Here is a 13603-nt window from a genome sequence, read left to right on the forward strand (position 1 = left end):
GACAGCTCCAAGGCTTTTGATAAAACTACAGATTAAACTTCGCCATTTTTGTATTCCCACGCACGGGCAGTCAAATTGACAGAAGGGTGGCACCAAAATAAAAAGTGCATTAAAGGTATTGAATTTTTTTGGCAAAAGGGAATGCCACAGCCCTTTTCTCTAGTCATGTAGCACCATTTGTTTTTTTCTAACAGTTCTACTGCATAGAAGTTTTATTAAAAGCCCATCTTGCCAGCTGTGAATTCCCCCTTTAACTGATTCAAACCTCTGATTCAATGATTCACTCAAAAATATTCACATAAGTCTCCTTATGGCATTCTCATATATTGTCCATGCATGACAATCTTCACTGTTGTCCAGTGTAGAGAATTTACTATGTCTATTTATAAGCAGAGTCGGAACTTACCAGTCTGAACGAACGGAGGACAGACAGACCCTCCACGTTGGAAAGGCCCAACTCCATCAGACTCAAACAAACGATAATTCCATCAAAGATGTTCCAGCCTTGCTGAAAGTAATAGTATGGATCCAGAGCAAAGATCTTCAGCATCATCTCCGCTGTGAAGATTCCAGTGAACACCTGGTAAGCAAGAATAAAACTTTACAGTGAAATTAAATATATACATGTAAGTTGATATATGCACATAAACTACAATGCAAACACGTTTATCAAATAAATCCCTCGATGTGCAACAAAAAAACTCACATGACTTTGCCTCAACAGTGGATGTGATTGGATAATTGGACTAACCAGTGGCCAATTTCATTGCACAGCATCTCAAAAGTTTGTTTGGTCACTCTGAAATAACTGAGCCAAAGACTGTCATCAAAATGATTTGGTTTAATTCCTTCCCAGAAGCGTCTCACATGATTGAGTTACCAAACATCAGGGATCTGAACGCAAGACAACATGACAGCGTTTATTGCATTTCGTCTGCACGCTCTGGGACGCAAGTCATTTATGATGTAGGAAAAAAGAGCCACAGTGGCAACTTCCATTTTTATTACAGATATTTTGCACCAATTTCCCAGGAAGTGACAATTTTGTTCTCCACATGGGATGGAAACGCTGCTTTATTCACAAATGTTTTATTCCAATATTTTTTTATTCCAATATTTTAAATTTGCAGCTTTTGATTGAAACATAGCAAATGATAATAATAAGAAATGTTTCTTGAGCAGCAAAATCAGCATATTAGAATTATTTCTGAAGGATCATGTGACACTGAAGACTGCTGAAAATTCAGCTTTGCCACCATAGGAATAAATTACATTTTAAAATATATTAAAATAGAAGACAGTTATTTTGAATTGTAATAATATTTCACAATATTACAGTTTTTACTGTAATTTTGACCAAATAAATGCAGCCTTGGTGAGAATAAGAGACATTTAAAAAAACGTTTTTTTTCCAAAAAATTCCAAAAAGACAAAAAAACAGGGCTAGTTGAGATGCTCAAACAAACCAAGTTTTTGAGAGCGCCACTGTTACTGTAATTGTCCTCACCAGGTTTCCAACACTCAGCATGCTGTTGAATTCATCCGTCATGGGATAGTGCTCCAGTGCCATGAACAATGTGTTGAGAACAATGCAAATGGTAATTGCAAGGTCCAGGAAGGGGTCCATCACCATGATTTTAAGTCCTTCCTTCACTCTCATCCAGGCTGGAGAACATGTCCATATCAGGTACTTCTTTGCAAATTCATACCAGCACGGAGGACATTTCTGATGGGCCTCTTCAAGTTCTAAGAGAGGAGATGGAAAACAATAAATAAGAACATTAAGGATCGGCTTTTAATAGATAAATTGTTTTTCCTTGACAGCAGTGAGATTAAAAGAGATTGCTTCTTCCTATTTGTCTCATAAGAAAAAGAGTTTCAGAAGAAAGTTCAACAGTCTCAAACTGTGCTCATATTTGTCATGGTACCAAAGTCTGCAATCAAAGTTTGAGATCTCAGTGTGAACTCAAATATTTCTCATCAAATTCTTCTGAGATCCAGTGATCTACTGATCTGGGGTGTGTTTCCCGAAAGCATCGTTAGTCAACTATGGTCGTAAGTCCCATTGAACTCTATTGGTAACGACGGAACCTGCGACCATAGGTCGCTTTGGGAAACGCACCCCTGAGCTGATATCCACATTAATACTCTTACAGCTATACTCTTACATTTACTTCTATTCTTCTACATCATGTCAACAATTCTCTCATTTGTGTTTTTTTTTTTTTTTTTTAAATAATTTTAGTCCGTCACACCCTCTATGGCGTCACTGAAGAAGCTGACAGAGCTCAGTCCTCTCTTCCTGTGAGGAGGCGGGACTTCCTCCTGCATGTCGACAGTCAGCTTGGCAGCTGCAGAGGTCTGTTCATTCTGACACTCTGGCTCCTGTCAATCAAAATGAACATCAAAAAAAATAAGCAGCATAAACGGTATTTACTAATACTAGCCTATATAACAAATCTCGATGGCTTGATTGTTATTTTGTTGAAAAATGTAAACGATATCATCCCCCAGCAATAAATTAAAAGTTCGATATATTGTACATAGTACTTTACCTGGATACATACAGTACACTCATATAAACCAGATAATACTATAAAGTAAATCTCGTCTGCATGATTGTTTATGTCCTTGCAAAATGTAAGCTGTATTATTGCACAGCTCTATATTTCCATTGATGTATGGGTTGTTAGGATTTGGCTGAGATACAACGATTTGAAAATCTGGAATCTGAGGGTGCAAAAAAATCTAAATATTGAGAAAATCGCCTTTAAACTTGTCCAAATGAAGTCCTTAGCAACGCATATCCACTCACAAAAATACATTTTTGATATATTTACGCTAGGAAATTTACAAAATATCTTGATCTTTACTTAATATCCCAATGATTTTTGGCATAAAAGAAAAATCGATAATTTTGACCCATACAGTGTATTGTTGGCTATTGCTACACATATACACGTGCGACTTATGACTGGTTTTGTGGTCCAGGGTCACATATTATATATAGCCTGCCCTGATTTTTTTATTTTTTGTTGCAAAATGTAACTATATTATCGGCAGTTATTGCCCAACTTTATCCATATATATACAGTACACTGACATAAAGCAATATATACTATATAGCAAATCTCAGCAGCTTGATTGCTTTTTCTAGTTGATAATCTCTTTGATCCATTTTAATCTAGTTTTCTCCCATTTCATAGTATTGAAACTGCACTTGTAAATGTAGTGAATGATCTACTACTTCCTGGTGTTCTCTGTCTATACTTCTGCTACTTGACCTCAGCTCTGCTTTCAATACCGTCTCCAATGATTTCCTTACTTCTCGCCTCTCGGATGTGGGTATTTCTAGTGCTGCTCTTTCTTGGTTTTCTTCCTATCTCTCTGACAGACAGTTCTACATATCAGTACATGATTTTCAATCATCTACTGTCCCCCTGAAGCAAGGTGTCCCCCAGGGATCCGTTCTCGGGCCATTATTATTCATAATTTACGTACTACCTCTGAGTCAGATCTTTCATCGTCATGGTTTTAATTATCACTTCTACGCTGATTACAGGTTATAATTTTTTATGTAAAACTGGTGTAATGCAGATAAGACCATACCGTGCCCTCCTTGACCCTCTCCATACTGAACGCTGGAAAAGAGGTCGGGGTGTGCAGGCCAATGCTGGTGATGCCGTTATGTTCCAAAGAAAGGTTTAGTCTGCCGTTACGAGTGAGGGTGGGCGTGAACACCTGTGATGAGTGACTCCTGATGCTGCCCGTACGACGCTTGTTCCACGGTGTCGCCATGGAGCCCGCTCGGCTCCGCCCATCATCATGAATGCTGTGTTCGTCGTCTGCAAATTCGGCTTCTGAATTGTTGCGCGGCCGGAAGGTAAAGATACTGACTTGGCTTCCACGGCGAGTGCTCAGAGGATGGGAGGAGAGAGTGGCTAGGAGAGGGTGAGCTGGCTGGAGGGCAGGAGATTGAAAGAGAGAAGAGAGGGCAGATGATAAGAAAGACAAGACATTCATATAACAAGACATTCCTATCTTGATATTTTTATATTTAAAATTTAATTAGGTTCATTAAAAGTGCTATTTCTTTTTGTCTAAACTTTTTAATATTTTTTTATATACACTGGCAGTCGAAAGTTTGGAAAAATTGAGTTTTTTAATGTTTTTGAAAGAAGTCTCTTCTGCATTTATTTGCTCAAAAATACAGTAAAAAGTGTAATATTGTGAAATATTATTACAATTTAAAATAACTGTTTTCTATTTGAATATATATTCAAATGTAATTTATTCCTGTGATCAAAGCTGAATTTTCAGCATCATTACTCCGCTCTTCACTGTTATGTTTATTTTTGGCTTTAAAGGTGTCATTTTTCTGTTTTTAAAAAAAGGGTAACACTTTACACTTGTCATTTCTTAATATTAGCTAATGCATTAGTTAACATGAACTAAGATTAATAAATGCTGGTTTTTAATCAGGAAAAATGGCTTTCCTTAAAGCCAAATATAAATAAAACCATTCTGAAATAGTTTGGAAATACTTACTTTCTCATCAAACGGGTCAAATTTTGGCGACATGTTGTCCTCTATCTCCTCTGACAGCATTCTGTGAGATCTCGTTCTACTTCGGCATTTCACAGAGTCTTTTCGAGAGAAGGTTGACGGAGATAAATCCACTGCCAGGGCCATCTCAGCCTCTTTTCTACGCTGTTTTGCTAATGCCTAACACCAAGGACAACAGAAAAATCAGATGTGCTTGAGCTGAATTTGCCAATGAAATGAAATGCAATGAGTATAACAACTGTTTACACTCCTAATATACAGGGTTCTTGCAGTGCAAAGAAACACATTTTAGGTAGGTGCTGGGAAAAGTACATCATTTCAGTAATTTTAAGCTCAAAATCACCATAAAATGACATTCACAATCCATTTTACTTGATTTTATCCACTGATAATTGACAGCCTAACAGGAAAGGCAAATATTTGTTATTATTATTTTTATTTTTATTATTATTATCCGAAAAATCTAACAATTATATGGAAGCTTGTTTCCGCCACTGAATAAAAAATAAAAATGGTAATTGCGACTTTTTTTCTCACAATTCTGACTTTTTTTTCTCGCAGTTGTGAGTTTACATCTCACAATTCTGACTTTATAACTCAAAATTGTGAGTTTACATCTCGCAATTCTGACTTTTTCTCAGAATTGCGTCATATAAACTCACAATTGTGAGTTATAAAGTCAGAATTGCGAGATAAAAACTCACAATTTTGAGTTATAAAGTCAGAATTGCGAGATAAAAACTCACAATTTTGAGTTATAAAGTCAGAATTGCGTGATATAAAGTCAGAATTGTGAGATATAAACTCACAATTTTGAGTTATAAAGTCAGAATTGCGAGATAAAAACTCACAATTTTGAGTTATAAAGTCAGAATTGTGTGATATAAAGTCAGAATTGTGAGATATAAACTCACAATTTTGAGTTATAAAGTCAGAATTGCGTGATATAAAGTCAGAATTGTGAGATATAAACTCACAATTGCGAGTTATAAAGTCAGAATTGCGTGATATAGTCAGAATTGTGTGATATAAAGTCAGAATTGCGAGTTATAAAGTCAGAATTGCGAGATAAAAACTCACAATTGCGAGTTATAAAGTCAGAATTGCGTGATATAAAGTCAGAATTGCAAGATATAAAGTCAGAATTGCGTGATATAAAGTCAGAATTGCGTGATATAAAGTCAGAATTGTGTGATATAAAGTCAGAATTGCGAGTTATAAAGTCAGAATTGTGAGATATAAACTCACAATTGCGAGTTATAAAGTCAGAATTGCGTGATATAAAGTCAGAATTGTGTGATATAAAGTCAGAATTGCGAGTTATAAAGTCAGAATTGCGAGATAAAAACTCACAATTGCGAGTTATAAAGTCAGAATTGCGTGATATAAAGTCAGAATTGCGTGATATAAAGTCAGAATTGCAAGATATAAACTCACAATTGCGAGTTATAAAGTCAGAATTGCGAGATATAAACTTGCAATTCTGACTTTATATACTGTAACGCAATTGCAAGTTATAAAGTCAGAATTTATTTTGAGTTATAAAGTGAGATATAAACTCGCAATTCTGAAAAAAAAGTAATTTTTTCCCTCAGAATTGGACTTTATAACTTGCAATTGCAAGTTTATATCTCACAATTCTGACTTTTTAACATGCAATTGCGACTTTATATCATATGTCGCAATTGTGAGAAAAAAGTCAGAATTATGAGATAAAAAGTTGCAATTATCTTTTTCTTTTTTTTTTATTCCATGGAGTAAACAAGCTTCCATACAATTATATACTGAACTAATAGCTTTACATGAGAGTGACAATTGTCTGGTGCTTGTCTGGTCCTTATTTTAACCAACATTTAAGATGGCCAACCCCAGTTTAAATGAAACTGATCTAACCTGTTTGGCTTCACAAAAAGTTAAGAAGTTCAGGTAATGATTCTTGTTTATTTCAGACTGTTAATGTATAAGAATAGTTGTTGAATTACACTCTGTTCCTTGCGTAGCTGTTCCATCGCCAGCTGAAACTCTCTTTCTTTTGCCCAGGCTTCTGCGATGGTCGCCTGGTTTTGCTCCTCGTATGCCATGGCCACGACAGCCAGGATCAAGTTCACCAGGTAAAACGAACCCAGAAATATCACCAGCACGAAGAAAATCATGTAGGTCTTCCCTGCTGACCGCAAAGTCTGCCACAGAGATAAAGAAGAGAGGTTTGTAAAAATAATCAGTCTCTATGATAAAAGGTTATTATTTCTTCAATGTGAGGGCTCATACCTGATGGTAGAGGTTTTCCCAGTAGTCTTGTGTCATTAGTCTGAAGAGAGCCAGGAATGCCCAGCCGAAGGTATCAAAGCTTGTGTAGCCATAGTTTGGGTTCCGACCTGTTTTTAAACAGTCAAACCCATCAGGGCACTTCCTGTGTATGGAAGAAACATGAAGATATTTAACAGCGAGAATGATGATGTGAGACATAGGAGCATATATCACTCTTAGAAGAAAGGTTCTGTATAGAACTTTAAAGGGTTCTGAAACCTTTTGGCATAAAGGTTCTTTAAAATTGAGTCAAGAACCCTAGAGTTCCATATAGAACCCCATTGAACCGTTTTTCTAAGAATGTAGCATAGGAACTTGGAGGAATGTGACGAAAGCATGTTTAGGTCTCATCTCAACCCCAAAATTTAACTGAAAAATATATATATATATATTGCTTCCAAAAAATGAATCCTACTTTTATTAAATATGAAAATAAGTGCACTGATTTTTTCTTACTTGAAATTACATAGTTTAAAGGCAATACAACAAATACTACCATGATGTATAAATATAAGTACAATTTAAGTAATATACACTACTGTTCAAAAGTTTGGGATCAGTAAGATTTTATGTTTTTGAAAGAAGTCTCTTTTTCTCACCAAGGCTGCATTTATTTGATCATAAATACAGTAAAAACATTTTTATTATTATTATTATATATTATTATAACTGTTTTCTATATAAATATGTTTTAAAATGTAGTTTATTCCTGTGATCAAAGCTGAATTTTCAGCATCATTACTCCAGTCTTCAGTGTCACATGATCCTTCAGAAATCATTCTAATATGCTGATTTGATACTCAAGAAACATTTCTGATTATTATCAATGTTGAAACCATTTTTTTTTAGGATTCTTATGAATAGAAATTCTAAATAACAGCATTTATTAGAAATAGAAATAACATTACTGTCATTTGTGATCAATTTAATGTGTCCTTGATGAATAAAAGTATCAGTTTCTACAATCCCAAACTCTGGAATGTTAGTGTATACATTTCAAATATAGAGAAAAGCATCTCAGTTCCTGTAAGGCAGCACAGCAGTCACATGTGTTGAGGCCCAAAAAAAGATTATAAGTAAACAGATGGGTATCGAGTTGCAGTTAATTTTTTTCCTCCTGACCTCAGTCCATCCTCTCATTCTCTCCGTTACCATGGTGACATTAAGTTTGAGTGACAGGCCAAGCAGAGGACAGACGCATGTCAATCTGACAGAGGGATCATTTAGTAATGGAACTGCCAACAGCTGGACAGCAGAGCCGCAAAACGAGGCCATCTGTAAATCTCTCGCCCAAAGGCAGAAAGAGAGAGGGAGATTGTGCAAACATGATCTCTCTGACAATGTGTTCAAACACACACAGGTTTATATAATACAGTGCAGTACAATACCACGCTCAGAGACTGTATACAACCTGTGTCATAGACAAGAGGAGAGATCTCACAGTACTGGGTTATCTCATGATTATCCTAAAATATTCTGAAAGGAGAATAAAAGTAGGCACTAATGAGAGAATTGTTGATAATTTTATATGTATGTGTCTTTATGCACTACCGCTCAAAAGTTTGTGGTCAGTAAGATTTTTAATGTTTTAAAAAGAATGCTCACCAAGGCTGCATTTATTTGATCAAAAATACAGTAAAAATGCCTACGCGTGACCTTTCCACTGTGATTACGTAATGCGTGGCGCATCGCAGAGCTAGTGCAAGATGAGAATTTGTGGTTAAAAAGTATATACATTTTTTTTTTTTTTAAATGTCTGATCGTTTCACTAGATAAGACCCTTATTCCTCATCTGGGATCATGTAGAGCTCTTTGAAGCTGCACTGAAACTGACATTTGGACCTAAAACTGCACCTAAAAGTCGACTATATGGAGAAAAATCCTGGAATGTTTTCCTCAAAAACCATCATTTCTTTTAAACTGGATTACTTTTATGATGTCTTTACTACTTTTCTGGGGCTTGAAAGTTTCAGTTGCAGCTGTCAATGGAGGGACAGAAAGCTCTCAGATTTCATCAAAAAGATTTGTGTTCCAAAGATGAACTAAGGTCTTACGGGTTTGGAATGACATGAGGGTGAGTAATTAATGACAGAATTTTCATTTTTGGGTGAACTAACCCTTTAAAAGATTTGTTGTGGAGTGAAACTAAAATACATGTTTATAGTGTTTATAATGTTTGTTAGCATTTTGTTTTATTACTCTTATTTTACATTATTTCAGAATATAATAATAAAATGCATATTTTTTTCTGTCAACAATGCAATTTTGACCTAGTGCGACTCACAGTCAGGTGCGACTTATTTTCGTAAAATATGGTATACAGTGTCATTTTGATTAAATTCTAATTCTGCAAATGATGTTAGGGTACCTAGTTAGCGGCCTTGACAGTTAAAGTCTATCTTAGCAAGAAAACTGACTGCATTGGTATTTGCAAGAAGTGTTCATCACTGTATTTATAAGTTGCTTAGAGTAGAAAGCATGTGATGAGAACTTATTTAAATGGAAGGATTTTCTTAACAAATCTAGTAAATAGAAGCAGGGCCATTTTATGCATGCTATTCCTGACACATTGCAAACAAGTCACTCTACTACAGAAAAGAAGAATGACAACAAACACTATTTAAGGCTTAAAAATAAGCTGCCTTAGCACAATATCGCTCTAAGTAATTAACTGATCTGATCTAATTTAAACATCATTTAGGGTGTTTTCTGTCTGTATCTTATTACATGTCATTCTCTCTCTCGTCTGTTACAGTACTTACTATACAGAGAGAGAGAGAGAAGAGCAGTGTAATCCCCAATGTTCTGTTGTCGTAAAAACAGCCATTAACAAACCTACAAAAGGGCTTAGGATGGATCAGATGTGAATGTAGATGGGAAATCCTCTCTGGGATGTGTGCTGTGAGCCGAGGAGAGCGGTTATGGGAACTGAATGTGTTAAATCCAGAATCACAGATGAACACAAAATAGAGATCATTGTTTGTTCTGACTGGGTGAGGTTGATATTAATTATAAGGGATTGTAGGATGAGGTTTGTGGTTATTAAGGCAAGTGAATAATCTCAAGTAATTACAAAACCCTATGCTACACTCTTAAAAATAAAGGTTTTTTATTGGCATTGATGATTCCATTAAGAACCTTTAACATCACAGAACCTTTCCACTCCACAAAAGGTTCTTTATTGTGGAAAAAGGTTCTTCAGATTTTTAAAATGTTCTTTACACTAAGAAAAAAACTGAAAGGTTCTTTGTGGAACCAAAAATTGTTCTTCTATTGGCGCTTTTCCACTGCATGGTACGGTTCGGTACGGAACAGTACGGCTCGCTTAAATAGCACCACCTCGGTTGAGGTTCCAAGCGAGCCGAACCGATACTAAATGTGATGTGTAAACACTGCAGATCACTGATTGGTCAGAGAGAATCGTCACTACCAAAGTCATTAGATTTGAAACACGAGACACTAAACCCGCTAGATTTAAATAGTCAGTAACAGCCACTGCAGTATAATTTTTTCGCGTGACTTTTTTTACACAACTTGCTTTTAATGACTGTCGCACGCAACTTGAAAAAAGAAAGTACACGAGGTAACTCATTGGTAGCCGAGGAGCAGATCCATCGCAGTAGAGCCGGTGCAACTATAACGATCAGTCTATAATCCCACCTACTTTGAAACGGTACTAAACTGCAGTGGAAAAGCAAACCGAAAGTAAGCGAGCCGTGCCGAACCGAGCCGAGTCGTTCCATATATGGTATTGCTGCAAAAGAAAACCTTTTGTAACCTTTTTTTTTAAAGACTAAATAAAGAAAGCTTGAATTTTGTGCATGTTTTCTGCAAGTTATTCAATAGCTTATTCTTTAATTTGGCCAGTAAATTAGTTAATTGTTGCTCATGTTAAAATGCAGATAAATTGCATCTCCACTGTGCAATTGAAAGGTTTTTTCTCTTGGCTGGCTAAAAAGTGACAGTGATGAGTGCAGCGTTTTACTCAAAGTTGAACATTCTTCAACTTGAGGCAACCAGTAAAAAAACAGAGAGTGAGAGTGAAAAAGACGCTCAGCGTCTCGTTACGCTCGTGCTGTTTAAAAAATGCGGCGCTCCCATTGAAAATAATTGGAAAAGTACGCTAGCCGCTGGGAAAAACTTTGGTGGACACACGGCCTAATGGTGAAATTTACTAGCAATTTCTGAGTGAAAATTGTTCCTATGCTCATTTTATTTATTGTATGTGTGGTAGGCATTTTTAAAATTATTATCTGAGTTTTTCACAATTTTTGTTTCTATACCTCTCAATCATTAATAATCTTCACCCTAACAGTGCAGAATTGCACATTAACACAGTTGGGTATTTAGCACAATGAAATCCTTGAACTAGCCCTGGCACCACAAACATCATCCCGTGGCTCCGGGCTGAACAGTGTTGCTGGGATTTGCAGGATTATGTCCCTGTGCACTGCAGAGACAGAGATGGTTAGTGAGACCCACAATGAAGGACTTTCACTCTTAATTCAGCGGATTATTGCGTGAGATTGTTTATGCACAAACAAAAATCCCCACTGAGTGTTCATGGATTGTATACGATAAAGTGTTTCTGTTAAAGTGGAATTCTTTTAATGAAGTAAATCTAATTATTTGGCTTATGTAAATGGCCAAATGAATACATTAATTTGCTCTCTTAAAGCCTTTGCTGTAATTTGACCAATTTTAAGACTTTAAAGAGGCCATATTATGCCCTTTTACAAAGTCTTGATTTTGTTTTTGAGCTCTACTAGAATATGTTTTCATGCCTGAAAGTTCAAAAACACACATTATTTTTCACATATTCTCCATTGTTGCAGCTCCTCTCTTCCCAGTCTGTCAGTAATGCTCTGTTTAGTTCCTGTCTCTATGAAGCCCCTCCTTCTGAAAAGCTCAAGTGCTCTGATTGGTCGGCTGGAGCAGTGTGTTGTGATTGGTCAACTGCTTCACGCATGTTCGATTAAAGTCCTGCCCCTTACCATAACAGTGAGTTTCAACACATTACTAACTAACTCAACCAGGCCACGGCCCTTTTTTTGCGTATACCTTGGGCCGGAATTATGTAAATGAGGAATATTGTGACGTGTTTGTTCCCGGAAGAAAACTCAAGACTACAATGGAGGGAGTTCAGAAACAGTGTCCAAATAAAATGCTCAAACAGCAAGATTACACATTAAAGAAAGTTGAAAATGTAAAAATGTAAAAAAGCATAATAGGACTTTTTAAAGAGAATAATTAATGAAACTGGGTCAATGCATCAATGCAATCTGAGATGTTTAGGAAAGTGCATCATAATCTCTTGCCTCTTTCCCACAGGAGAATCACTGTAGATATATTAGCTTAGAGGTAAGTGGTTACTAGATTGCATTTGACTGGTTACCCTTTAGGTCTCACATGAGGATTGGTTTGAGCTCTATATGAGAGGGCTAAACCAGTGGGATTAGATTAATAGTTCCTAAATGGTTAGAGTAATAGTTGGGGGTAGTGGTGGCCTAATGTTTAGAGAGTCAGAAGGTCGCAGGTTTGAGTCTCAGTACCGGCAGGAAATGTAGGTTGGGGGAGTGAATGAACAGCGCTCTCTTCCACTCTCATTATCCACAACTGAGGTGCCCTTGAGCAAGGCACCTAACCCCCAATCATTCTCAGGGTGCCGCAGCAAAAATTGGCTGCCCACTACTCTGGGTGTTCATGGTGTGTGTATGTGTTCAATACTCACTGCTGTGTGTGTGCACTTGGATGGGTGAAATGCAAAGCACAAATTCCAAGTATGGGACACTTTCACTTTAATAGGGCATTTTGGGAAAGCTGTATAGCAACATTTTCTAAAATATATATTTTTTAATTTATTTTATTCACCCAAAAATGAAAATTCTGTCATCATTTACTCACCCTTATGTTGTTCCAAACCTGTATGAATTTCTTTCTTCTGTTGAACACAAAAGAAGATATTTTGAAGAATGTTGGCCAGTTGACGGTAGCCACTGACTTCCATAGTATTTTTTTTTCCTACTATGGAAGTCAATGGGTGCCGTCAACTGTCTGGTTACCAACATACTTCAAAATATCTAGAAAGAAACTCATACAGGTTTGGAACAAAATAAGGGTAAATAAATGACAGAATTTAAATTTTTGGGGGAACTGTCCCTTTAAGAGCAATGATTTTTGGATGTTCATATACTTTCTCTTTTATTAGAGACAACTAGTAGGTTAATTCCCCTGATGAGTGTGAATTCTGTGATATATTTAAATGCAACTAGCTGAAATAAAATAAGTTTAAGTTTAAATATGTTTAAGTTTCTTTTTATTTCATTTTATTTCAGTTAATGTTTATTTTGTTTCAAACAATAGTTAACGATAATCACCCTGGTTTGGGAAACATGAAAAACATTATTTTTGCAATCCTATTTTTTGCAAATTTTACCTAACATTATATAGGGCTTTAAAGCATACCTTCTAATGACTGCTCATTTAGTCATATCATGAGAGATTTTCGTTAACTATCACAGACCTCCGATTATACGCCACATGTCACCATGCTGACCGTTCTGTCTCCTCACATGCAGAGATGGCGCTGTGTGTTCTCAGATAAACCATCATCCCTTTTTAGGATTTATGGAAATTATTGCTGCACTACGACAGTGTTTCATTTCATAGTAATGACAATAGGCTGGATAAGCTCATGGTACACTGATACTGAGTGATTATCTACATAAGG

The 13603-nt window shown here is 36.2% G+C and overlaps 1 protein-coding gene across 1 annotated transcript in view; it reads right to left on the reverse strand.

Annotated features, from left to right (window-relative positions):
- Window positions 1–13603, reverse strand: part of scn12aa (sodium channel, voltage gated, type XII, alpha a) — a 66474-nt gene that overhangs the window by 25708 nt on the left and 27163 nt on the right. The window contains exons 9-15 of the mRNA XM_051913287.1: window positions 6835–6976; window positions 6549–6746; window positions 4549–4725; window positions 3610–3960; window positions 2256–2385; window positions 1508–1746; window positions 407–580 (exon numbers count right to left, since the gene is read on the reverse strand). Coding sequence (XP_051769247.1) covers window positions 407–580; window positions 1508–1746; window positions 2256–2385; window positions 3610–3960; window positions 4549–4725; window positions 6549–6746; window positions 6835–6976 — 1411 coding nt within the window. The remainder of the gene's footprint in view (window positions 1–406; window positions 581–1507; window positions 1747–2255; window positions 2386–3609; window positions 3961–4548; window positions 4726–6548; window positions 6747–6834; window positions 6977–13603) is intronic.

The sequence above is a fragment of the Ctenopharyngodon idella genome, chromosome 2 (assembly GCF_019924925.1).
Source record: "Ctenopharyngodon idella isolate HZGC_01 chromosome 2, HZGC01, whole genome shotgun sequence".
In the NCBI taxonomy this organism is placed as follows: domain Eukaryota; kingdom Metazoa; phylum Chordata; class Actinopteri; order Cypriniformes; family Xenocyprididae; genus Ctenopharyngodon; species Ctenopharyngodon idella.